The sequence below is a fragment of the Oryza glaberrima genome, chromosome 5 (genome assembly GCF_000147395.1).
Source record: "Oryza glaberrima chromosome 5, OglaRS2, whole genome shotgun sequence".
NCBI classification, from domain to species: domain Eukaryota; kingdom Viridiplantae; phylum Streptophyta; class Magnoliopsida; order Poales; family Poaceae; genus Oryza; species Oryza glaberrima.
The window spans coordinates 18,567,517-18,594,121 of record NC_068330.1 but is presented as its reverse complement, the minus strand read 5'-3'; the positions used below and the strand labels follow the sequence as shown (position 1 = coordinate 18,594,121).

The following is a 26,605-nucleotide window of genomic DNA, read 5'->3' as shown; positions in this document are numbered from 1 at the left end:
AAGGTGGCAGATGACCGTTAGCACATACTAATGATCATCTATTCATCTGTCCGGTGGTTCAACGGGTGGTCATTTTATAGGCGGCCCTTTTTAGCCTTGTAGGGCCGTCTGCCAAATAGCTAGCCCGATCAAACGGCTATTAGCATACATCAAGACTGTGTATCACGTCATAAAAAAAACATATGAGAGAAGGGCGTTAGGTGTGTAGAAATGTAAAATTTTGGAACCAAAATATATATTTTACAAATGCTTTATTAAAAAATAAAAGAAAATTAGAAAATCTACAGGACGGCCTCCCGTTGCGGTTACGGGATATATTAGTACAAATTACTCCACCCCAACCGTTACGCTATACTATTTGTTTCTTCTCTCCTCTCCCCCCCACTTCAACCTCTTCACTGTCATCCACTCCTCCTCTCCTCATTCTTCCTCCTCGTTGCTCTCCAGCCTATCCTGCCGGCTGCTGCCTTCCCCCACCACCCCTCGCCAACGGCGCACCGCCGACGGCGACACCTGAACAGATTCCTCTCTCGGAACCCTCCACTCACTATTAGTATGGCCACGAATCTGCCCCTATTTTTCCTCTCGATTTAGCTGACGATTTTCTTGCGCAAAGGCACCATCTGCTATGCAGAGTTTCAATTTGTATCTTCCCATCCCTATTTCTTCACATTCCCTTATTTTCATGGTGTCAATTTCTATCTGCATTTGTGTTCTATATACCATAGTCGATCATCCCTGACTTTTTTTTTTAATTTTCCGTTTCTCCTTTTCTTGCTTTGTTTTTTCCTTGAGCGAGACACTTTGAGATTTAGTATGAGTCATGTAAATTATATTGATACAATGATATTATGTAACATAGATTATATTTTTCTCTCTTTTTAACTGGTGTTCGTGTTCTTCTCCGCCGCCATGCTAATACGAACTGATACCAGTATGGTACCAGTTGCATGGTACCTGATACCTGTGACAGCTGGTACCTAATACTTATGATACCTGGCATCTGGTACCTGTGATACCTGGTACCTGGTACCCGATATCTGTGGCACCCGGTACTTGATACTTGTGATACCTAACACTTGGTACCTATGATACCTGGTACCTATGACACCTGGTACCTGATACTTGTGATACCTGGCATCTGATACCTGTGATACCTGGTATCTGGTACCCGATACCTGTGACACCTAGTACCTGATACTTGTGATACCTGACATTTGGTACCTGTGATACTTGGTACTTGGTTCTGTGACACCTGGTACTTGTGATACCTGGCACCTGGTACCCGGTACCTAGTATAGCATGGTGTATAAATTAATCACACATTAAAATTGTCCCGTGACTTCACTTTTCCACGGTATCCCGTGGGCTAGCTGCCCTCAAGAAAATCGACAGATGTCTTTCTTGTAGGCCCATTTAGCAAACCAGGCCCACCAAGCCCCACTAGTAGTTCATTCTAAGACCCGCAGGTTCCAGAATTTTTCTGATCTCAATCCGACCTTTCTAGAATAGAACAGAGCGAACTCTAATTCTTCCCCTTCTCCCCCGCTACAAAACCGCCCAAACCCCAGATCAAACCAGGTGCGTTTGCAGAGCAAAACCACCACCAATCACTGCCTCCGATCCGACTGGATCAGGCAATCGAGCCGAGGGAACCCGCGAGATCGGATTCTGACGATGTTCTTCTTCTTCGTGGGGGGCGTGGAGCAGGGCGCGGGGCGGGTGCTGAAGGAGGCGGCGGGGCGGTGCCTCCGCTGCGGCGGCGCGGCCGACCTGGTGGAGACCGAGAAGGTGCTCAAGCTCTTCTTCGTCCCCGTCAAGCGGTGGCCCGGGAAGGACCCCGCCTACCTCTGCGGCGAGTGCGGCCTCCTCGGGCCTGGATCCCTCGGCGGCGGCGGCGGCGAGGCCGGGACGGGGCCGCCGCTCCTCCCCCGCGACGCGCGGTGCGGCGCGTGCAACCGCGCCGTCGCCGACCCGCAGTTCCGGTTCTGCCCCTTCTGCGGCTCCGCGCTGTGATCCCGACCGACGCAGCCGGCGATGGATTTCTCTTTGACGGTATGACTCCTTGCTTTTTATTTCTAGCAGTAAGCATTTTGGTTGCGTGATGAGTGTAGATGTAAAACGAGCTCCTTGTAAACTACTGACAAGAAGATTAGCAAAATAAGTAATCAAGTGAAGTCTACTCGCGCATCATATGTTTATGTCGTTAATCATCACATTGCTTGACGATGCCTGCAGCGGTGCAGCCTGCTCATGTTTCTGGCATCAATGCATTGTCCATATTACGCATGCAATTGTCAGGTAAATCGTAAATGTCTTACTAGTACTGTATAACAGTATAACTTTACCATTTGCACTGATACAGTCTGAAATACAAGTAACATGTTTTACATTACATTTGCAAATTACTCTCTACATGGATGGTACTACCGGTATTCTTACTGAAGAACAACAACAACAGATTTACACGTTGGTACTTGGTAGTAGGAAAAGAATCAATTAAAACTACAAAACATTCACACATTTTTTACCACGGAACCGGACTCAGACGACCAAATCAAGAGATGAACCTCGGCATTGCGGGTTGGTTTGGTTCGTGGCCTAAATAGGCCTTACGGGTTGGTTTGGTTTGAGGCCTATATTGGACTTACCAATATTTGGCAATTTCAATAGTGTTTATTGTCTATTTGGTTTTTGGAGCCAAATTTTGGCATGCATAAGAAAATAGGCCATTTCAATAGTTAATTTAGGCTATTTTGGCTTCAATCCAAACACAATTTTACCTTTGCCAAAATTAGCCATGCCAAAAGTTGCCAAAATTTGACATTGACAAAAATTGGTAAGGCCAATTTAGGCCACAAACCAAACCAACCCTACCAAATTTTGTCAATGCCAAATTTTGACAAGTTTTGGCATGACTAATTTTGATATGGCAAAGTTGTGTTTGGATTGAAGCCAAAACAGCCTAAGTTCACTATTGAAATGGACTATTTTTTTAGGCATATCAAAATTTGGCTTCAAACCAAATAGACACTAAACATTATTGAAATTGCCAAATATTGGTAAGCCTAATTTAGGCCTCAAACCAAACCAGCCCTGCAAAACCTGGACGGGGCCACTGGGCGGGGCCACGGACGCTTCTACACTTGGCCATAACCTTTGGTAGGAGGGTACAGCGCGCTCGGCCCTTGCCCATATACTTGATCAGCCGCAGCAGTGAACTGCTGGTTAGGCGCATATCCTTGCGGCGGATATCCCGTCACAACCGGCGCGGCGGGGGCCTGCTGCGGCTGCGGCTGCTGGCCGTCGGGCTTAGGCTCGACCGCCGTGGCGGCGCGAAGCATGATGTAGGACTTGATCCCGAACACGGCGGCGGCGAGGCTCAGCACGGCCGCCCTCCTGAAGACGCCGTCCTTGAGGTAGTAGCACAGCGGCGCCGTGTCGCGCGTCACCGGCGCGTTCCACGCCGCGCCTTGCACGAAGGACACACCCGCGACGATCGCCGCGATCCTGTACACGAATATTTTGTGGGGGAAGATCAGATTTGCATGCGCCTCAACATTGAACTGTCGATTGACAAAGAGACCCGAAGGCCGAAGGTACACACGGTTGTTGGCGAGAGGGTGCAATTACGTACGAACTCGTGGAACTCACCATGAGAAGACAGAGCAGACAATGCCGGTGACACGCCTGGACTCGGAAGCGCCGGCACGAGGCCTGCAGCATCCGCAGCAGCCGGCGACGGAGGAGACGATGATCTGTGCCACCGCCAGCAGGAGCACCGCGCATATCCCCAGCACGAAGGCGGCGTTCGCCGGGTACTCGCACTCGCCGCTCGACACGTCGATGTCTTCGGGCTGCAACAACGAAAAAAATTGCTCATCCACAGATCACAGAATTCGCAACACTAGTGCAGCGGAGAATCAAGATAGATGTGAGCCATGTGATGTGACAGTGTAGCATAGTAGAAATCGCTGTGCTTGTTACGGTGAGTTTTTTCTCCTCGGCGATGAACCCCAGGACGGCGCTCGCCACCGCGAACAATCCTACCACGGCGGACACGACGAACACTCCCGTTTCCATCTCTCTTCAAATGCTGAAATGCCTATGTCTCTCCCTGTCGTGTCGTCTTCTCTCTAGCCTCTAGCTTTGCTCTGAGATGAGAAGCGATGCTGCCATACACAGTATTTATACTGAGCGTCTCGTGCTGAAGCTATTATTTCTATGATCATTTTATTCTGAATTTGTGCTAGCTAATACCTGTGCAGACGTGCAGTTGGTCTGTTTCGATGATTGCGTTGACCCTAGAAAACATAAGATTCATGAGACAGCTAGTAGTAGCATTCTGAATGCTAGCTAGCCAGCTCGTTAACGCTGCCATCTGGCATCTGCCGGCGCGATGATCGCTCGAGTTCTATAAGCATGCTGCCTAATTAACCTAGGACAAACATAAACATTATGAGCTGAAAAAGACACGCAGATATAAACGCATGAACTATTTCTTTGGACAAAAAAAAAGAAGCAAACTGGGGACAAGCCTGATAACATAAATAACTGCTAGAACTGAACAGCATGGTGTTTATCTTATACCAACTTGAGTTGACACTGACGAGGTGACAACTACTGGTTAATCATGATCTGATTGCTTGGATAATATAGTGATATAGTTTATCAGTTTAAAATTATTCCCCGCAATTCCTGCCCATGTTCTTGAAGAAACTGACCACAAAGAACATCAGTTGGAAACTTGGAATGTGCAGGTAGCTAGAGCATCGCCTGCCGTTGAGTCAAAGTCAGATCGAAACTCAAGACGTGCATCCGTCAACTCTGAGGCTGTATATAGGCGAGGATGGATTCTAATCTTGCCCGTTCGTCCGTTTCTTCCACGTAACTAAATGGTTATATTTTTTTAAAAAAAGTAATAGGATAGATTAATACATAATATATCACTCTACAAACACTTAAACTTAAATTTAAATTTCTATAAGTTATAATAAAAACAATAAATTAAACTTTAATTAGTATATATATTTACAGACAATTTGTTTTTTTTATAATTTATAAAAGTTGAATTTAAATTTGCATGTTTGTGGAGTGATATATTACATACTACTAATCTATCTTGTTATTTTTTAAAAAATGTATTTTATAACCATATATTTAACATGTAAAAGATAGGTGAACGTCTACCGAGTGCTAAAAAGGGGTCCGAATGTTTGCAGTTGCAGAGCGTCCTGATTAGCCGGCGGCTTCCTCGACAATCATCTGGGGAAGTCAGTCAATTAGTGCCTGATCAGAGAGACGCTTTGCATAATGAACACAAAGAACAAAATGGTCATCTCTAATGGTTAAACGATCTGTTTAAGAAAAAAGGTCAGTGCTTCGGAGATCTGTTATATTCTATCACTGCCTGTTCACTTAGTGCCAAATTTGAACCGGCATAATACTGCTCATAGTTTTTTTTTTTTGAGGAAAAGGGATTATATTACCCAACTAAAGAGTCTTCACAAACAAAATGTGAGATGAAATTAGATTTATCATCCGGCCAAAACTCAATAAGAGCGAAAGGGCCTATAGTCTAGTGGTTATAAGAGTCTCAGTAACATCTTAGATCTTAAGTTTGACTTCCCATGTAAACAAATTTTTCAGGATTTAATACTGCAGAGTATCCTCGCTCGTCTCATGGAGGCACGGGAGGTTGAGCGGGATCCTGACAACAACGACACCCTCGACCGGAGCAACTACTGTTGGATCTGGCGGCATGGGCCTCGAGCCCTCTGGACACATATAGCCACGATTGCCTCAGGTGCCTGGATGATGAGTTGATCTGTAGGCATATGGTACTACTTGTTCTTTAATTTAATTTGTTCTTGAATGTTCTTAAATTTGTGATAATCAATTCGGCTGTGATCCCTCATGTTTTTTCCTTCTATTTTTCTTGCAAAGTTGATTTGGCATACGATTTTACTTGCAAATGTTGCAAATGTGTGTAAACATATGAATTGGGCATCAATATAAATCATTTTGACTTTCTTTTTTTTTCTGAAAATAGGTATCAGTGATTGTAGTTGAGCAACATGGCCGCCAGCCTACTGTTGGTTAAAAAACCGGCAACGTGCGTACGATGCCGTTTTTGAACTGTTAGTGATGGCCTTCTGTTTGTTGATATATAGTGCGATCACGGTTGACTCACGTGATCTTCTGTAACATAACCCCAAACGAAAACCATACAACGATCGATCTATCTATCTATCTATCTATTATATTATTAAAACAGCTATGAAAGGAGACACCACGTTCGCTGTGGGGGTTAGAAATTCCCGCATTAATCGGAAAAAAAGAAAACAAGAGTCCAATTAGAAATACAATTAAAAATAGCTGAAATTCGGAATTAAAAATACGCAATATGGAAAGAGGAGTTCATATAGGAACCCAATACGTGATTAATTAAAATTTAGAATAATAATAAAATAAATATCAAAATTAGGAAAAGAAAAAAAGAAGAATTCGAGTAGGAATACAATTTATAAATAACTGAAATTCGGAGTTAAAAATAAGAAATATTGAAAGAAGAGGACATACAAGAATCCAATACGAGATTAATTAAAATTCAGAATAAAAAAATAAAAAAAATCGAAATTAGAAAAAAAAGAAAATAAGAGTTCAAGTAGGAATACAATTTAAAATTAACTTAAATTCGGAATTAAATATAAGCAATATTGAAATAAGAGTACATATAAGAACCCAATAGTAGATTACTTAAAATTCAGAATAATAAATAAATAAAAATCAGAAATTAGGCAAATTAAAAAGAGAGTTAAAGTAGGAATACAATTATGAAACAACTAAAATTGAAAATAAAAAATAAAAATATCAAAAGAACATAATAATAAATAAAATAAATTCTGAAATTAGAAAAAGAAAAAAAAGATTTCAACTAGGAGTAAAATTTATAAATAACTAAAATTGGTGATAAAAAAATAAGACTATTGAAAGAAAAGACTATCTAAAACACATGACAAAATTAATGAAGTAGTAGGCCTATAGAGGAGCAAAGTGGTGGCGGTTGATGAGACATCTAAAAACTATTAATAAAACACCAAATAGAATCCTAATGACGATTAAAAGGAAGGACGACGGGCATGTCGTGAAGCAATCAGTCAGGGACTTCTAGAAAGTAAAAAAAATAAACCCCAATGATAATCATATTTTAAAAATCAAATATTAATTAAACTCTCAAAGAATATCCCTTGTTATTTGCATGTCACTCAAATACTTATAAACAAATTAAAAATAATCTAAGAAGATTTCTTAAGATGTGATATATCCTTTCACAAACATGCAAGTTAAAATTCTATCCTTTGTAAGTTGTAATAAAGAAAAAACTATAGCTAGTTAAGATGTATTCGCAGTTAAATTCTTCACGTTTGTAAAATGATATATCACATATTAATCTATTGGGTTAATCTTTTTTAAAACTTTTTTCATAACCGTTTAAGTGACATACAAATAACGATGAGATATTTCCTCAAGAGTTTAGAATGGTTTCCAAATATTCATGAAGTGAGATGCTATTTGGAATATATACATATACGTGTATTTTACATGAGAGACTCTTTACAGCAAGTCAGCAACCGGGCATATATAATAATTATTTAAGTATATCACGCATAGGTTCACTGTCACGTACTGACTTACAGTGCTACACCTGAGCATCCCCTGGAGGAGGATGAGGAGGCAACGGCTGATCCGGCGCGTGCGATCCGACTTGAGCAGGAGCAGGAGAAGCGGCAGCGACCTGCGGCTGCGGGTTCAGTGCTCGTCCGTCCCCTCCTTGCTGTGGCGGCGCCGGCGGGGCAGAAACAGGACGAGACAACTGGGCGGCCGGGTGGCCCATCGCGATCCCGGCCGCCGGCGTCGGCTGCTGCTCTCCCGGCTTTGGCGTCCGTACTGCCTCGTTGCGTTGCCCGCGGAGCGTGACGTAGGAGGCGATCCCGAGCGCCGTGGCGGCGAGGGCCAGCACGGCCGCGCCCGCGAAGATGCCGTCCTTGAGGACGTAGCACTAGCACACCGGCGCCGTGTCCCTCGCCACGTTGGCGTTCCACGCCGCGCCCACCACGAACAGCACCCACGCGACCCCCGCCGCTATCCTGCACGTACACGTACGGCCCCACGCGATCAGCTACGTACGCACGAGGTGATCAATATAACCAAACGGGAAGCGGATCCTCTGACTTTGGCTCCAAAGTCACGGTTGTGCAGTTCGCATTGTATCAACCGTTGAAACAATGAGACGACGACGGTGACACGGTGGCCGGCTTGTGGGATCGGCGGCCGGTTGCATCACGTACCATGAGACGACGGCGCAGACGATGCCGACGATCCGCTTGGTCTCGGACGGGATGGCGCGGGACTTGCAGCAGCCGCAGCAGCCGCCGACGGCCGTCACGGTGATCTGCGCCATCAGAAGGAAGATGGCCGTGCAGATCCCCAGCGCGAACGACGGGTTCTGTGGGTACAGGCACTCGTCGCCGATCAGCAATACGTCCGAAATCTGCAACAAATCATTCCCCGTTTGTCACGCATGCTCACTGGAGTCACTAATCACTAATTACGCTCATCAGTCATCACATGTATATCAGAGAACGGAGATATCTAAAGAACATGCATGCATCTTAGCGCAGTATGCTCACAATGATCTTTGTGCCCTCTGTTAGATAATAGGACAGAGAGATAAGATCATGTATACGTGTGTTTTTCTGTTTTCTGTTCTTCCGTGTAATCTCTTCTTTGTTTGCACTCCAAGCCAAATGCCTTGGTTTGTGCTTCAAGTTGTAACAACCACGCTGAGGGTTTTCCTCAGCAGTATAAATATACTACGCGGCCCCTAACAGGGGTTTAACGCTTCCTAATCATTTTCACATGGTAATCAGAGCCAATCCAGCAAATCCTTTCCACAAATACATCTATGGCGAGTTCATCCGCATCTTCTCCATCGCTTACCACCGGGCTTGGTCATCCTGTGACCGAGAAGCTCACAAAAGGGAATCACCTTCTCTGGAAGGCTCAGGTTCTCCCGGCGATTCGTGCTGCTCAGCTCGCCGGCTTCCTGGATGGAACGAAGAAGGCGCTGCCAAAGACGATTGAAGTCGTCAACAAGGAGGACAAGTCTGTGGTGACTTCTCCTAATCCCGAGTATGCCACTTGGGAGGCCCAGGATCAACTGGTCTTGGGCTATCTCCTCTCATCGATCTCAAGAGAGATCCTGGTGGTGGTCGCCGCCATGCAGACATCTGAGGAGGTTTGGCAAGCACTTGAGCGCATGTATGCGTCTTAATCCAGGGCTCGTGTCATCAACACACGGCTTGCTCTGGCCACTACTCAAAAAGGTAATCTAAGTGTTGCTCAGTATGTAAACAAGATGAAAGGCTATGCAGATGAGATGGCATCCGCCGGGAGGCGTCTCGACGATGAGGAACTCGTCTCCTACATCCTGGCTGGCCTGGACATCGAGTTCAGCCCGGTGGTCACTTCAGTGTCTTCTCGCACTGAGCCGATCTCCGTTAGCGAGCTGTTCACCCAGCTCGTTAGCTTCGAGACTCGCATGGAGCTCCTGCAGGGAGGGTCCAACTCTGGATCTGCCCTCTCTGCGTCTCGCGGTGGCAACGGCGGCCGCGGCAACGGCGGTCGCGGCAACGGCGGCCGCGGCAACAACGGAGGCGGAGGCAACGGCGGCCGCGGCAGCCGCGGCAACGGCGGCTACAACAACTCTCCACGTCCGACATGCCAGCTCTGCAACAAGGTTAGCCACACCGTGGCTAAATGCTTCAAGAGGTTTGATGCCTCATTCATAGGAGAAGAGAAGATGGCTGCATCTGCTATCGCTTCATATGGGATCGACACAAATTGGTACACCGACACTGGTGCTACTGATCACATCACGGGGGAGCTCGACAAGCTGACAGTTCGTGAGAAGTACCACGGCAACGATCAGATCCACACCGCGAGCGGTGCAGGTATGAGAATCAGTCATATTGGTCATACTACATTGCGTACCCCCACTCGTGATCTTCATTTGCGAGATGTTCTCTATGTTCCTAGTGCTAGCAAAAATCTAGTCTCAGTTCATCGTCTCGCTGCCGATAATAATGCCTTCTTAGTTTTTGATGATGATTTTTTTGCTATAAAGGATCGAGCAACGAAGAGAACTCTTCTCCAAGGCAGGTGTAGAGAAGGTCTCTACCCTTTGACATCCGTCCCATCTGGCTCAAATAATCAAGCGTGTGGCGCCATCAAGCTCTCGTCGTCTCGATGGCATAGTCGTTTAGGGCATCCGTCTTTTGTCATTGTTGATCAAATTCTTAGCAAGAATAATCTTCCTGTTCTTAGAGATTTGAATAAAGAGTCAGTTTGTGACGCTTGTCAGAAAGCTAAGACTCATCAATTACCATACTCTCTATCTTCCAGTGTGTCCACTGCTCCTTTGCAACTTGTGTTCTCTGATGTTTGGGGACCCGCTCCTGATTCCGTAGGGAGATATAAATATTATGTTAGCTTTATTGATGATTTTAGCAAATTTACATGGATATATTTGCTTAAACATAAATCTGAAGTTTTTCAGAAATTCCATGAATTTCAAGCCTATGTTGAACGACGTTTTGGAACTAAAATCCTTGCCATGCAGTCAGATTGGGGTGGTGAATATCAAAAGTTAAATTCCTTCTTTTCTAGAATTGGCATAGAACATCATGTCTCGTGTCCACATGCTCATCAACAGAATGGCTCGGCGGAGCGAAAACACCGACACATTGTTGAGGTTGGTTTGTCTCTCCTTGCCCAATCTTCTATGCCTCTAAAATTCTGGGACGAAGCTTTTCTAACAGCGGTGTACTTGATCAATCGTCTCCCTAGCAAAGTTATCTCTAATTCCACCCCTCTTGAACGTCTCTATGGAGAGACACCTGATTACATCTCCCTTCGCACCTTTGGTAGCGCTTGTTGGCCAAACCTTCGCCCATATAATTCCCGTAAACTTGAATTTCGATCCAAAAGATGAGTTTTCCTTGGCTATAGCAAGCTGCACAAAGGGTATAAATGTTTGGATGTTTCAGCTGGACGCGTTTATATTTCACGTGATGTCATTTTTGATGAGTCCATTTTTCCCTTTGAATCTCTGCATCCAAACACAGGTGCACGTCTACGTGCAGAGATTTCCTTGTTGCCGTCCAGTCTCTTAAATCCGGGGGATATGCATGTAGCTAATGAACCATTGATGACTAGTTCTCATGTTGAAGATATTACATCAGATGTGGCTAATTCTTCAGTGCAGGAGACAAGTACTTTGTTGCAGGTTGCTACTCCTTTGCTCGACGTGCATGGCGCTGTTCACAGCTCACTAGTAGTTGGTGACCATGTGTCCGCATCTGACGCCGCGGACGTGGCGTCGCCGGTCTCTGACTCCACGACTGCTGCTGCTGGCAACTCAGCACATGGCGATGGCGATGGAGGCACGGGGGAGTCGACAACAATTTCTGCCTCCTCGCCTACCGCTGCGTCACCAGCGCATCAACCTCGTCCACACACCCGGTCGCAGTCAGGTATTCACAAGCCCAAAGTCTACACTGATGGAACTATACGATATGGGTTCTTGTCTGTTTCTGAAGAGCCATTGAGTGTTGATGCTGCACTTGCTGATCGTAACTGGAGAACTGCTATGGACGCAGAATACTCAGCCTTGATTAAAAACAAAACATGGCATTTAGTTCCTCCACAGAAAGATAAAAATATAATTGATTGCAAATGGGTGTATAAAATTAAGAGAAAAGCTGATGGGTCTATAGACAGATATAAGGCACGTTTAGTGGCCAAGGGATTCAAACAACATTATGGGATTGATTATGAGGACACATTCAGTCCTGTGGTAAAGGCGGCCACTATTCGTCTTATTTTATCCATTGCTGTATCTAGAGGGTGGTCTTTGCGTCAGTTAGATGTGCAAAATGCTTTTCTTCATGGGATCTTAGAAGAAGAAGTGTATATGCGTCAACCACCTGGATATCAAGATAAATCTTTCCCTTCACATGTTTGTAAGTTGGATAAAGCCTTGTATGGTCTCAAACAAGCTCCACGTTCATGGTATTCTAGATTAAGCATGAAGTTACAGGTGTTAGGATTTGTTCCTTCCAAGGCTGACACATCCTTGTTTTATTTTAGTAAAGAGAATATAACTATGTTTGTGTTGGTTTATGTGGATGATATTATAGTTGCCAGTTCATCACCAGATGCCACAACTGCACTTTTAAATGATCTGACAAAAGATTTTGCTTTAAAAGATTTGGGTAATTTGCACTACTTCTTGGGCATAGAAGTGAAGCCATCAGGTAATGGAATAATACTGTCACAAGAAGGCTATGCAAATGAAATTCTCAAGCGTGTGAACATGCATGAGTGCAAGCCTGTTGACACGCCCCTGTCAGTTTCAGAAAAGTTGTCAGCTCATGAGGGAGATAAATTGGGACCAGAAGATGCGACGAGGTACAGGAGTATAGTAGGTGCACTACAGTACTTAACACTAACTCGTCCATATATTTCTTTCTCAGTAAATAAGGTCTGTCAATTTTTGCACTGTCCAACCACGGTACACTGGGGTGCTGTGAAAAGAATATTGAGATATTTACAAGGTACTGTAAAGTTGGGACTCAAAATTGATAGATCAGACTCAATGTTAGTCAGTGCTTTTGCTGATGCGGATTGGGCTGGATGTGTTGATGATAGAAGATCAACAGGTGGTTTTGCTATGTTCTTGGGGTCAAATCTTGTGTCTTGGAGTGCTAGAAAGCAAGCGACTGTCTCTAGGTCGAGTACCGAGGCAGAATATAAAGCTCTTGCTAATGCTACAGCAGAGATAATGTGGGTACAGTCATTGCTGACAGAACTACGTATTCCACATCCAAGCACTGCCAAACTTTGGTGTGATAATCTCGGAGCTACTTATTTATCAGCAAACCCAGTGTTTCATGCACGGACGAAGCACATAGAAATTGATTTTCATTTTGTGCGAGAAAGAGTAGCCCAAAAATTGTTGAAAATTCAGTTTGTTGCTTCAGGAGATCAGATTGCTGATGGGTTCACTAAACCCCTTCCAGTTCGGCTGTTGAATTCATTTCGACACAATCTCAACTTGGTAAGTTGTGATTGCGGGAGGGTGTTAGATAATAGGACAGAGAGATAAGATCATGTATACGTGTGTTTTTCTGTTTTCTGTTCTTCCGTGTAATCTCTTCTTTGTTTGCACTCCAAGCCAAATGCCTTGGTTTGTGCTTCAAGTTGTAACAACCACGCTGAGGGTTTTTCTCAGCAGTATAAATATACTACGCGGCCCCTAACAGGGGTTTAACGCTTCCTAATCATTTTCACACCCTCGGCGGAGAACCCCAGGATGGCGCTCAGCACCCCCAGGGGCCCGACGATCGCCGACACGATGGCCACCGTCTTGTCCATTTTTCCCGGCCACCCTCCTCCCTCGTCTTGGTGCGTTTATATACAGAGCTTTTTAGCTAGCTCGGGCACACTACTGGAGAAGTGGGACTTTAGTTCCGGTTTGCAACCCCTTTATTTCCGGGTTGCAAACCAGGACCCCGAATCCGGTACTAAAGATGTCCAAAATAATCGGGACTAAAGATCCATGAATTGACATCACAAATTCATCTATGAATTGACATCACAAAATCATCCGCAACTTGACAGAAACATTTAAAAATCATCCACAAATTTACATCACAAAATCATCAATAAATACACAGAAACATCTAAAAATCATTCACAAATTTACATCACAAAATCAACCCCAAAATCAACACAAAATCATCACAAAGTCATCGATCCCCTCCGGCTTGCCTGCCACCTGCCAGCTCCTCTCCGTGTGCGCCGCCGTCGGCTGCCTCCCTTCGGCGCGCCCGCTGCACGTGCGCATCCGTGCGCGCCGCCGCCCGTACCGCCGCCCCCCCTCCCCGCCTCCCGCGCGCCCCCGGCCATCTGCCGCTGCCTGCGCCGACAACGTCGAGGGAAGAGGGATCGATGAAGGAGAGTGGACGAGAGGAGTGGAGGGAGGAGTGGAGGAAGAGTGTAGAAAGAAGATAAGGAAGAGAGAGAGCGCGAGAGATGGGGATGACGCGGGAATAGAGATATTTATTCCCGATTGGTATCATCAATCGGGATTAAAGATCTATCTCCCGGTTGGTGTTACCAACCAATCTTTAGTCCCTGTTGGTGTTACTAACCGGGACTAAAGATCAAAAAAATACCTATGGCTTTAAAACTAGGACTAAAAATGTTTTTACTTTCCATTCCTACTCGAACCGGGACTAATGATGTTTTTACTTCCCGTTCCTACTCGAATTGGGACTAATATTATTTTTACCTGACCCAGCAAAGATAACTTATCCAGTAGTGGCACACGCTGATCGCTGATCGCATTTCGATCGAGGCATGCGGCCGTAATTTCTCCGTGGATATCCGTTTAAGCAAGTTTGGCTGCAGCCTACAGGCACTATGGACAGCTGCGTCTTTGTTTACAGGTTTACACCGACCCTGCCGGCACGGTAACTTGTATCTATATGGCTGCATCGATAATTTGCTGCGATGTGCTTACAAACATACTAGACTGGAGCAAATATTGAGATATCGACTTGGAGCTCAATTATTTCTATTTGAACATCTACGTTCCGCCTTGGTAGTCGGCAGATCTTGACATGGTTTTTGGATGTTTGGTCCTATTAATTCCATGTTTTCTTTGGGGGTACTAATTCCATGCTATATTGTTTTCCTTAGTTCACTACTAAAGCCGTTATTGTCGCAGCTGCTACCGCCGTCGCTGCAGCCAAAGCCACCATCACCACCGTCGCTCCCGCCACTTGATGCCAGCCACCGCCATCTCCGCTCGTGCTGTCCCCAGGCGGACTGAGCGGATCTGCCGCTCCCATGGCATCGCGGTAGATCCGCTTGGTATGAGGCCACCGCCACTTGCCGTTCCTGAATTGGGTGGATCTGCTGCCCTCGTAAGTGCCAGCGGTGGATCCGCTTAGTCCGAGGCCATCACTGCTGCTCCCGTCGTCCAGTCCACTGCTCATCGTCGCAACTGCCTAGCCTGAGCCTGAGGCTGGACCGAAGTGGGAGGGAGAGAGGGGAGGGGGGAAGTAGGGGAGATGAGTGGGAAATGGGAAGAGAAGAGAGGAGAGAAAAGGGGAGAGGAGAGATAAAGGGGAGGTGGGGAGGCCAGATGCGCTGAGAGAAATAAAGAGTGGACGAGGGGTTGTTGCCGAACTGCACACGGAGGAGAGAAACTCTTGCTTGTGAAAATCCATTTTTGTAGCGGGACCTCTTAAGCGAAAATAGGCTATTTACGGAAATTGATTTTTGCAGGCGGGCCTTAACCAAACCGAACATCACCCAAATATTTTTACATAGATGTTTCTTTAGCTTGTCTAAGATAAAATAAGGGATGCGGCGTGTAGTAGTGAGTCAAGATGACCGGTTGGTAGACAGGCTGAGGCACATATTGGTGGCCCAACGTATACATGCTACTAGTGTGATATCGTCGGAAAAGAAGGATTTCACGTTGGTTGTCCCAGCCAAAGCATGGTCAACCCGTCACCGAAGCCTCCATGGCTGATGAGAACATCACCTCCTTTCAATACGCATGAGGCTAAGAGATGGAGACCCACCTCGTTATCTAGGAGCAGGCCGCATTAAAATCGTCTCCTAGCCTCATTTAGACTATGTTTTCAATGTTCTACATATGTATGAAAAGCTAACGAGAACACCTTTCTAATGGGTCTGGTCTCACGTCAAGACTCCTTATAAGTCTATGGGAATCATTTAAGCAAGAGAGCGTCCAGAATCTGCCCAGGTGCTGCGTCACCGTCTTTAGGCTCATTGGGCCGAGTATCGTGTCGAAGTCCATTAGGGACGTATCCAGGGGGTTCTAGGTCGATCCTAGAACCTATTTAATCAATAGCCGTCATCGAATTAGGGTTAGGTTTTGCTTTGATTATATATTCTGTCATTGTAGTTTCGTTGCTAAATCGTTTCATGGAATCCTAACTTGTGAGATTCATCTTAAATTCGCAATATATTCAGATTGCATCTTCTACTCTCTTACCTATGTTCTTGATTCGCTTGCAAGAGATAGTCTTATTGGCGAGGTCAACAGTTGTTTGACTCGGGTGATAACCCATGGAGGGGTGGTGTGCTAATTGCGAGTGGTTCGGTCATCCTGATTGAAGCCTTTTAATCATTAACGTCGAGTTTCCACAATCGATTTATTAGCGGAAGATCGGGACCCTAATCCTCATCAATGGCTTAGTGGGTAGCAGCCTGGCTGACACAAAAAATATGAGATATGTGTGGACGGCCTGTGATGTAAGATGTTTACAATGAACTTGACACCTTTATAAAGAGTTTAAATTTGAAAACATAATATTATATCCTTTCTAACTTTGATCATATTTTTAGCAAAATTATTTAGAGATAAAAACGAGTGTGAGAGTATCAACAGGTTTTATTCTACCACGCGGTAGGCCCGTCTGAATATACTTGGCCAAAAAGCCCGCAACCCGATGGTATGGTTCACGGCACGAAGATTTGGCCCGACCTAGGCACGGCACGACCCGACTGTTATCTGGCTCGTGCCAGCCCAACCCGACCAATGGGTCATGCCTGGGCCTCTTCCTCGGCACGATAGGCCGGCCCGGCATGGTCCAGCCCAACGATTAGAGAGGCAAAATATACTTATTACAGCCATGTAAGGCACGACTCAAAGAAATAAGGGACGCAAAGTGCACTTATTTCCAACCATATAAAACACGGCCCAAGAGATGAGGGAGGTAAAATAGACTTATTCTAAGGCGAGCACGATGAGCTGCTTGTGCATTCATACCAGCACGATACGACCCGCGCCTTATTGGGTCATGTCTAGGCTGCATTTATAGCCTGTGGGCTGACCCGGCACGACATAAAAAGTATGCCGGGCCGTGCCAGCAGCCAGCCCGACATGGTTTGAGCCGTGCCCTAAAGTATGCCGGGCCGTGCCCTAGATGGGGCTGTGATCGGAAACGATTTGGTATCGTGAGATACCGAACCTCGAGATACTTTTTGTTGAGCTGGAGCAAACCTCGTACAGATAATTTCAGATTCCGTGGCCTGTGCAGCATGAGAAAATCAAATAAAACTTACCGGGAGATCGTCCCGCCATTGTCGACGAAAGAATCACCATCGCTAGCAGCAGCAGAATCTGGAGCAAGAAACTTGTCGTGTTCATCTTAATTAATTATAGCTAGCTAATTTAATTTGTCTAGGAAATTTGTTGTGATTCAGCTTTCAGAATAACGAAGCACAAGTGCAGGACAAAGTCGATTAGAGGATATATATATATATATATATACACACACACGCACATACACTTAGCTAGCATAAGTGTGGACTGTAAATTTTTGAAGTCCAGGGCATCGACAGAGATGGGCAAAACCACAACATTTTTCAGCCGGCCAAACTCAGGGTCAACTGGTGGATTCTTTGGCTTTAATTTGTGGCGTTCGTTTTCCGTGCACTAATTAAACAGTTACGGCGACTTGGCAGCTTAACTATTTTCTTCGTTGTCATTCTAAAAAAGGGCATGTAATAGTCGGCGACTAACTGTACTACTACTCCCTTCACCCAAATATTTAGAGTGATTATACCGTACTTAATAAGGTATCAAGAGTTTCCCCCGTAATATTTGGTAACTCCGGTATTAACAGGTACTATCAAATTTATACTAAAAATTTTTATACATCTCACTACTACATAAAGATTTTTCTGTACGAAAACCCATATCTTTCACACATCTTTTATGAAACTTTAGGACATATCGGGCAGAAAAATCTATATCAATTATTTTGTACTAATGAGCACTATAAATATAAGGGATTTCTTCTATAAACATAGAAGTAGTAAACAACCAAACGTATGAAGAATGCCAATGATCACATACGGGGAGTAGACAACTAAACATATGACGGGTGGCATAATAACTATCCATCTAAGTGATATATATACCACATAGTGAATTTTTGACTGACCTGTGTACTGAATCAAGAGCGCGTTGCATTGTGGTGGATTATGACTCTACGCTGACAATGACATCAACCTGCCACTTCAAAATGCCTCTAAAAGTTGCTTTATGGAAACAGTCAAAGTATATGAGCTGAACACACCCACAGTTTACAGAGAAATTTTAGTCCAAACAAACAAATTTGTGTCGTCACTGGTGACCAATATAACCAGCGATTGATTCTCTTCTGCATCATTTGGCTATCTATACTTGTGAATCTGGCGGCGGCGGGAACTGCGGTTGGCCCATCGCGACCCCGGCCAGCGGCGGCTGCTTGGCCGGCGCCTCGTCGGCCTGCCTGCGGAGCATGACGTAGGACGTGATCCCGGAAGCCGTGGCAGCGAGTGCCAGCACGGCCGCGCCAGCAAAGATTCCGTCCTTGACGACGTAGCAGTCGTTGTTCACCACCGCGCCCATCCCGAACAGAAACCACGCGATCCCCGCCGCTATCCTGCATATCCGCTCCCACGCACGCTCGATCAGTTTCGGCATGAATCACGGTTCGTCGAGTATAACCACACCGTACCGGCGGTGATATCGGCGGTGACTAACCATGACATGACGGCGCAGATGACGCCGATTATCCGTTTGGTCTCCGACGGGATGGACCGGGACTTGCAGCAGCCGCAGCAGCCGCCGACGGCCGACACGGTGATCTGCGCTAACAGCAGGAAGACGGCCGCGCAGACCCCCAGCGCGGTCGCGGGGTTCTCCGGGTACAGGCACTTGCCGCCGACCAGTATATCGGTCACCTGCAACAACATCGTTGGCCGTCGTCATACACACTGATACCACTACTCGCGCATGCACCGCAGCAAGCTCATTTTTGCACATGTTGTACAAGGAAAGACATCGGTAGTGTGCTTACAGTGATCTTTGTGCCCTCGGCGGAGAACCCCAGGATGGCGCTCAGCAACCCCAGGGACCCGACAACCGCGGAGACGATGATCGTCGTCTTGTCCATTTTCCCGGCCATTCTTCTCCCAAGTCTTCCCAAGCCTTGCCTTGTGTGCGTGACTGCGTCGGTCTTTATAAACAGCGAACGAGCTGCCCCACTTCTACGATGTCACCAGATTTACGCCAGCACGCGATTGGGAGGAAGCTGGTAACGAAACAGGCTTGCTTAGGCAAAAGTTGGCAGGGGCTGTTGACAGATGCGGGTGTCTTTGTTTACATCGAGCATGCAGCCGGCACGGTAACTTGTATCGACCAATCAAATTGCTGTGCTGTGCTTACAATTTACAAAACGGTACGTTCTATTGTTATTCCCCAAGAAAAGCGATGATCACGAATTCACAAGCCGACAATCGGTTTTAGCATCGGAAGAGAATTCTCACAGTAGGAGAGCTAAGTGTGTATATCAGGGAAAACTCTATTCATCCAAAAGATATTCCCTCATTTTTACATGTCACTTAAAAGTTATCAAATTTTTTTAAAAAAAATAGTATGATAGATTAATATGTGACATGTCACTTCATAAACATGCATATTTAAATTCAACTTATACAAGTAGAAACAAAAATAATAAATTTGACTACGAATAAAACACGTAATTCATGGTCATATTTATTATTTTTGTTTCGAATTGTATAAGTCGAATTTTAACTTGTATGTTTGTGAAATTGATATATCTTCATAATTTTTTTAAATTTTTTGATACTTTTTTAATGCTATGCGCAAAACAACCGGATGTCGGACAAAAAATCCACTTCCGCATATCGGCTCAAATAATGGGATGGTTTCACGTTACTCGGCCCAGCCGAAGCATAGTTGGGCCCTGTTGAGCCACCACAATATGGACTTTGTTTCGGCCCACTAAACGAACATTACTTTGTTTCGGATGGCTCACTCCTCATGATTGATATCGGACGGTGCAAAAGGTATTGTGGTGATGTGGAAGTGTAGGAAAGCAGGAAAATACCATTAAATTACACTAAGTGGGGATGATTTGTATAGATTTATAGGATTACTTGCTAATCTATGTGATTTGTCTTAGCTTTTAATTTCACTAAGTGGCGATGATTTGTATAGGTTTATAGGATTACTTGCTAATCTATGTGATTTGTCTTAGCTTTTAATTCAGGTGTGATCATCTTCTTAGAGGAGGGGTTTATAGATTCACAACCCCAGATTTACTCAAAACACATACTCCGTAATCGTCGATAGGTTTTAATTAAGACCTTACCAAATTTTAATGGTGTTAGGTGAGTGGAAGGTTTTAAATCTATCAAAATTTTTTGGTAGAGATCGATAAGGTTCCATCTTTTCTAATTTATTTACATACTAAATTTGAATAATGGTAATTGTTGATGGGAGCAAGTACTACTTCAAAGTGATAATTATTTAAGATAAAGTTTAAATCGTACTAGAAAACAACTATTTTAGGATGATGAAAGTACATGCCAAATGCGTTGTACGAGAAACGCAACATCACAAATCACAAACCAGCTCATAAAATGGGTGTGTTTAGTTCACGCCAAAATTAAAAATTTGGTTGAAATCGAAACGATGTGACGGAAAAGTTGGAAGTTTGTGTGTGTAGTAAAGTTTAGATGTGATGGAAAAGTTAGAAGTTTAAAGAAAAAGTTTATAACTAAACTCGACCATAGTCACTTAATTTCCAAACTTAAGAAAGCTAGCATGTACTACTACACAGTACGTGCATGTATCTCATATACACAGAAAGCACGACACAAACTTTATGACTACACCCTTTGGTTCGAGTCACAGGGTGACACCATGACATATATACTGAGGTCACGGTACTACACCTGTGCGCATGGGAAACGTTGCTGGTTCGGCGCCTGCCATCCATAATAGCCTTGAGCAGAAGCAGGTGCCGCGAATTGCTGGTTCGGTGCTTGCCCGTACCACCCACCTTGTGGCGGTAAAGTAGCCGGATGAGCGAACGGCAGGTGGTTCGGCGGCGGCGCTTGACTGGCACCGATTCCCTGAGCCGGCACAGGAACCAGAAGAGGATTAGGATACACCGGCTGGAACGCGATGACCATCGGGACCACGATCGCGGCGTGGGCTCATCATCATTGTACTCCGGCTCTGGCCTCCTGCGGAGCATGAGGTACGTAGGAGGTGACCCCGAGCACCATGGAGATGAGGACCAGCGTAGACGCCCTCGTGGATCTTGTCGCAATCCGACTCCTCGACCGCGGCGTGCAGGAGCAACACAAACACAATCACCGACACTATCCTGCACGCAACGCAAAAAACGCGGCGCTTGCCGTGTATGCATGTGACGTAGCAACGATGCATCCCATGATCGATCAGAGCGCGTGTGACGATGGGTCACTCACCATGAGGTGATGGCGCAGACGACCTGCACCGTCTCGGAGAGGATGCAGCAGCTGCGGCAGCCATGGCGACGTGTGTTATCATTAGGAAGATGACCGCGCAGATGCCCAGCTTGACCGCTGCTGATCTCGACGAGCCGTGGTCAACTTAACGCTGATCACTACTAGAAAGAAAAATAATTTTTAGCAACGTTGGTCTTTTATTTTTCCAGACGAGTATGACCATTGGAGCCAAATAGCGCCTACAAAAATACAAATCAGGGTGAAACCTGCTGCCTGCCTGCGAAAATCCATTTTCGCAAACGGACCACTTAAACGGTCTGCCTGCAAAAATACCTTTCATTTATGCAAGCGGATCTCTTATGTGGTCCGCCTGCGAAAATACATAGCGAATATAAATAGAGGCTACATAACCTAGATTTTTTCTAAGTCCTCTTTCTCTCGCCTCTCTCCCGGACCTCTCCCCTCCCCTAACCTCTCCTCCTCTCCCCGGCGCTGACGGCGGCGTAGGGCGCACGGCGGCTACCGTTGAAGGCGGCGGCGGAGGGCGGTGGACGGCGGCCGGCGGCGCTCCCCTCCCTTGCTCCCTCCCAGATCTGGCCTGAGGGGGGTGGGGGGAGGGCGGTGGCCACGCGTGCGGCGGCGGTGGAGGGCAGCGGCTACCGGTGGAGGCGACGGCGGAGGGCGGCAGCTACCGGCGGGAGGCGGAAGGTAGTGGCGGGCAGTGGCAGAGGTGGGCGGCAGCGGCTCTCGGCCCCTCCCTCCCTCCCAGATCTGGCCTGAGGGGGGTGGGGGAAGGGCGGTGGCCGGCGATGCTCCCCTCCCTCGCTCCCTCCCAGATTTGGCCTGAGAGGGGGGCGGGAGGAGGACGGTGGCCACGCGTGCGGCGGCGGCGGCAGCGGGAGGTTGGCGGCGGCGGGAGGAAGGGGGCCACGACGATGTCAGTAGAGGAGGAACCGATGGCCTGGTCAGCGCGCAAGGAGAGGAGCAGCCGGCCAAGAGGAGCAAACGACCAAGAGGAGCGGCGGCAGCTCTGGGCACCAACTTCCTTCTCCCCAGACGCCAGCGGCGGAGGAGAAGCCGACAGTGGCGGCAGCGCAGACAGCACCGACCGCTCCACTCCCAAAGCTGGACGGAAGAGGGGAACCGGTCGATAGTGGCAAAGGCAGCGCTCCCCTCGCCCTCGGGCAACGGCACCGGACGGAGGTGGAGAGCTGTCGGTCGGAGGGGGATGCCGGCGCCGGCGGCGTCGCCAGCGGGTAGCGCCGGATTTTTTTTTTGTTCCCCTGCTTTATTTTTGCAGGCGGGCCACGGACCCACCTACGAAAATCACCTATTTTCACAGACGATGGGATAGCGGTGGATGACTCCCCCGCCTACGAAAACCGTTTTTTGCCGCCTGTAAAAACTATTTTTCTAATAGTGGATACCGTCGGTGTCCAGAAACATCACGAACGTGATCACCACCGCAATCCTGTACTATCACGCAGCATGGTGCACACACGTACGCGGCGGAGTGGTGGGCGAGCGGCGGCTCCTGGCGCAGAGAGAAGATAAAACCGAAAGGGAAGAAGAGAAAAAGGAGTAGAGAAGAAGATTGCTGACTAGGATTGTTTACTCCATATTTTTTTTCTTACTTACATGTGGGTTCTACATATTTTTTTATTTTTTCTGATTAGGATGCCACGTCAGCGAAACCATGCATCTATACTACTTGGAACTTTTTTTTTGACGGTTTTACATAGTTAAGGGATACACATTTCTGGTATTGCAGTTAGGAGATCTCAGACAGACTCGGCGTACAATTGGGGGACCTTAGGTGAACTTATTCCTTTATTCTACCACGCGATTGACCCATGTAAATATAGTTGTCCAAAAAAGGCCCGTAGCCTGATGGTATGGCCCACGGCACAAAGATTTGGCCTGGTCTAGGCACGACACGACCCTGTCAGGCTCGTGCCGGCCCGACTCAACCAATGGGTTGTGCTTGGGCCTCTTTCTCGGCACGACAGGCCTGCCCAGCACGGCCCAACCCAACGAGTAGGGAGGCAAAACAGATTTATTCCAGTTATATAAGGTACGACTCAAAGAAATAAGGGACGCAAAATGCACTTATTTCCAACCATATAAACACGGCCCAAAAAGATGAGTGAGGCAAAATAAACTTATTCTAAGGCGAGCACGATGGGCTAATCGTGGTTTCGTATCGGCACGATACGACCTGCACCTTATTGGGTCGTGTCTGGGCTGCATTTATAGCCTGTGGGTTGGCCCGCACGACACGAAGAGTATATCGGCCGTGCCAGCCCGACATGCTTTGGGCCGTGCCCTAGATGTGCCTGGGCTGAGGTCGTGCTGGGTGGCCCATTTGGCTGTCTATACATGTGAAGCCTGCGGCGGCAGGAACTGCGGTTGGCCCATCGCGACCCCGGCCAGCGGCGGCTTCTTGGCCGGCGCCTCGTCGGCTTGCGTTCGGAGCATGACGTAGGACGTGATCCCGAACGCCGTGGCAGCGAGGGCCAGCACGGCCGCGCCAGCAAAGATTCCGCGCTTGACGACGTAGCAGTCCGGCATGGTTGCCCGCTTGCCCTCTATGTTCACCACCGCGCCCACCCCGAACAGAAACCACGCGATCCCGCTATCCTGCATATCCGCTCCCACGCACGCTCGATCAGTTTCGGCATGGATCACGGTTCGCCGAGTATAACCACACCGTACCTACGGTGATATCGGTGGTGACTAACCATGACATGACGGCGCAGACGACGCCGATGATCCGCTTGGTCTCCGACGGGATGGACCGGCCGGACATGCAGCAGCCGCAGCAGCCGCCGACGGCCGACACGGTGATCTGCACTAACAGCAGGAAGACGGCCGCGCAGACCCCCAGCTCGGCTGCGGGGTTCTGCGGGTACAGGCACTCGCCGCGCGCGCCGACCAGTACATCGGTCGCCTGCAACAACATCGTTTGCCGTCGTCATACACCGATACCACTACTCGCGCATGCACCGCAGCAAGCTCATTTTCGCACATGTTGTACAAGGAAAGACATCGGTAGTGTGCTTACAGTGATCTTTGTAACCTCGGCGGAGAACCCCAGGATGGCGCTCAGCAACCCCAGGGACCCGACAACCGCGGAGGCGATGATCGTCGTCTTGTCCATTTTCCCCGCCATTCTTCTCCCAAGTCTTCCCAAGGCTTGCCGTGTGTGCGTCACTGCGTCGGTCTTTATTAACAGCGAATGAGCTGCCGCACTACTACTACTGTCACCCCATTTACGAAAACTAGCTGGGTGGCCCGCGCAATTGCGCGGCTAGCATCTATATAAAATTATATATTTTTTTAAGTATGATTTTACTTAAAATTTATTAAATAGTTATCTCGTTGTCTTAAGATTTTGAAAAACCAAACCTTATCATCGTCGTGTTTCTAATTTTGTAGTTTTTAAAAGACACATCAGTTGATACCTCTTACTTATGTCATATTATTTTTTATTAGCTTGCTCGATCTATCGCTGTTTCTATTTATTCTCCTTGGAACTTTTAAAAATTGGATCTAAAAACTATTAGAGTTCATTTTCCTGTTGGGCTTATTTTTAATAATTTCTAGAAGTCCCGTCAAACGCTGCTATTATACTTCTCTACAACCGTCCACTGCATCTTCTCTTTATTATCATTGCTATTTTAAAAATTAAACATAAGTATTGTTTAGGTTCATTTTTTTTACTTTCTAGAAGTTTCGCCAAAACGTCAACGCCTTTGTCACTGTACTCCTCTACGGCTCGCCCGCTGTCGTCCTTCTTTATTGTCATTGAGATTTTAAAATCAAACATAATTATCATTGGGGATTATTTTTTTTACCTTTTAGAAGCCCGTACCTTTAAAAATTAAACCTTATAGTTTTTAGAGTTTTGTTGTCTCGTTGGGTTTTATGTTTTTATAATTTTTAGAAATCCCATCAAACACTACCATATACTCCTCTACGACCCGTCCGCCGCATAATCTTTATTGTCATTGGGATTGTAAAAATTAAACATAACTATCGTTGAAATTCATTTTTTACTTTCTATAAGACCGACCAACCATCAGCGGCTCTACCATTGCACTCCTATACGACCCGTCCGTTGCCTCTCATTTTTATTGTAATTGAGATTTTAAAAATCAAATATAATTATCATTGAAGTTTATTTTTTTACTTTCTAGAAGTCCCGCCAACCGCCTTGACTGATTACTTCACGACCTGCCCGTCGTCTTTCCTTTTAATCGTCAATAGGATTCTATTTGGTGTTTTATTAGTAGTTTTTAGATGTCTCATCAACCGCCACCACTCTGCTCCTCTATAGGCATGTTACTTAATTAATCTCATCATGTGTTTTAGATGGTCTTTTCTTTTAATAGTCTTATTTTTTTATCACCAATTTCAGTTATTTATAAATTGTATTCCTAGTTGAAATCTTTTTTTCCTAATTTCAGAATTTATTTTATTTATTATTATGTTCTTTTGATTTTTGATTTTTGATTTTTTATTTTCAATTCAGTGGTTTCAAAATTATATTCCTATTTTTATTCCGAATATTATTTAATCTACTATTGGGTTCTTATATGTATTTTTATTTCAATATTGCTTATATTTAATTCCTAATTTAAGTTAATTTTAAATTGTATTCCTACGTGAACTCTTATTTTCTTTTCTTTATTCTAATTTCGATTTTTTATTTTTTTATTACGAATTTTAATTAATCTTGTATTGGATTCTTATATGGACTCTTCTTTCAATATTCCTTATTTTTAATTCCGAATTTTAATTATTTATAAATTGTATTCCTACTCGAACTCTTCTTTTTTCTTTTTCTAATTTTGAAATTTATTTTATTATTATTTCGAATTTTAATTAGGTTCCTATATGGATTCCTATTTCTATATTGCATATTTTTAATTCCGAATTTCAGCTATTTTTAGATTGTATTTCTACTTGGACTCTTCTTTTTTTTTTCTCCGATTAATGTGGAAATTTCTAGCCCTTAAGCGAACGTGGTGGCTCCTTTCAAGACTGTTTTAATAATATAACAAATAGATAGATAGATTGTTTAAGCCGGACGTTCGGCACTTGGAAAAAAAATCGGCTCACCATCCCATCTACTCCACTCGTT

The 26,605-nt window shown here is 45.7% G+C and overlaps 4 protein-coding genes, 1 non-coding gene and 1 pseudogene across 5 annotated transcripts; 2 read left to right on the top strand and 4 right to left on the bottom strand.

Moving 5' to 3' along the window:
* The first annotated feature begins 1,325 nt into the window (after nucleotides 1–1,325).
* Nucleotides 1,326–2,550, top strand: LOC127773135 (uncharacterized). Its single transcript, XM_052299161.1, has 2 exons — nucleotides 1,326–2,055; nucleotides 2,239–2,550. Exon 1 carries the CDS (start codon nucleotides 1,678–1,680, stop codon nucleotides 2,014–2,016), a length of 339 nt encoding a protein of 112 aa, XP_052155121.1. The 5' UTR covers nucleotides 1,326–1,677; the 3' UTR covers nucleotides 2,017–2,055; nucleotides 2,239–2,550.
* Nucleotides 2,551–2,698: 148 nt separating this feature from the next.
* On the bottom strand, nucleotides 2,699–4,083 carry LOC127773136 (uncharacterized). The gene is made up of 3 exons (XM_052299162.1): nucleotides 3,988–4,083; nucleotides 3,655–3,857; nucleotides 2,699–3,510 (listed from the first exon to the last, which is right to left on the bottom strand). The coding sequence occupies exons 1-3, from the start codon at nucleotides 4,081–4,083 to the stop codon at nucleotides 3,141–3,143; spliced, it is 669 nt and encodes a 222-aa protein (XP_052155122.1). The 3' UTR covers nucleotides 2,699–3,140.
* A 3,619-nt stretch (nucleotides 4,084–7,702) lies between these two features.
* Nucleotides 7,703–15,128, bottom strand: LOC127774236 (uncharacterized; annotated as a pseudogene).
* On the top strand, nucleotides 9,461–9,599 carry LOC127775272 (small nucleolar RNA Z247). The gene has a single exon (XR_008017943.1). It is a non-coding gene; the product is annotated as a small nucleolar RNA Z247 (small nucleolar RNA).
* A 2,910-nt stretch (nucleotides 15,129–18,038) lies between the features above and the next one.
* Nucleotides 18,039–19,130, bottom strand: LOC127774955 (protein MODIFYING WALL LIGNIN-1-like). Its single transcript, XM_052301250.1, has 3 exons — nucleotides 19,017–19,130; nucleotides 18,701–18,900; nucleotides 18,039–18,599 (listed from the first exon to the last, which is right to left on the bottom strand). The coding sequence occupies exons 1-3, from the start codon at nucleotides 19,122–19,124 to the stop codon at nucleotides 18,353–18,355; spliced, it is 555 nt and encodes a 184-aa protein (XP_052157210.1). The 5' UTR covers nucleotides 19,125–19,130; the 3' UTR covers nucleotides 18,039–18,352.
* Nucleotides 19,131–23,832: 4,702 nt separating this feature from the next.
* Nucleotides 23,833–24,631, bottom strand: LOC127772595 (protein VASCULATURE COMPLEXITY AND CONNECTIVITY-like). Its single transcript, XM_052298537.1, has 3 exons — nucleotides 24,524–24,631; nucleotides 24,197–24,409; nucleotides 23,833–24,099 (listed from the first exon to the last, which is right to left on the bottom strand). The coding sequence occupies exons 1-3, from the start codon at nucleotides 24,629–24,631 to the stop codon at nucleotides 23,833–23,835; spliced, it is 588 nt and encodes a 195-aa protein (XP_052154497.1).
* Nucleotides 24,632–26,605: the final 1,974 nt, after the last annotated feature.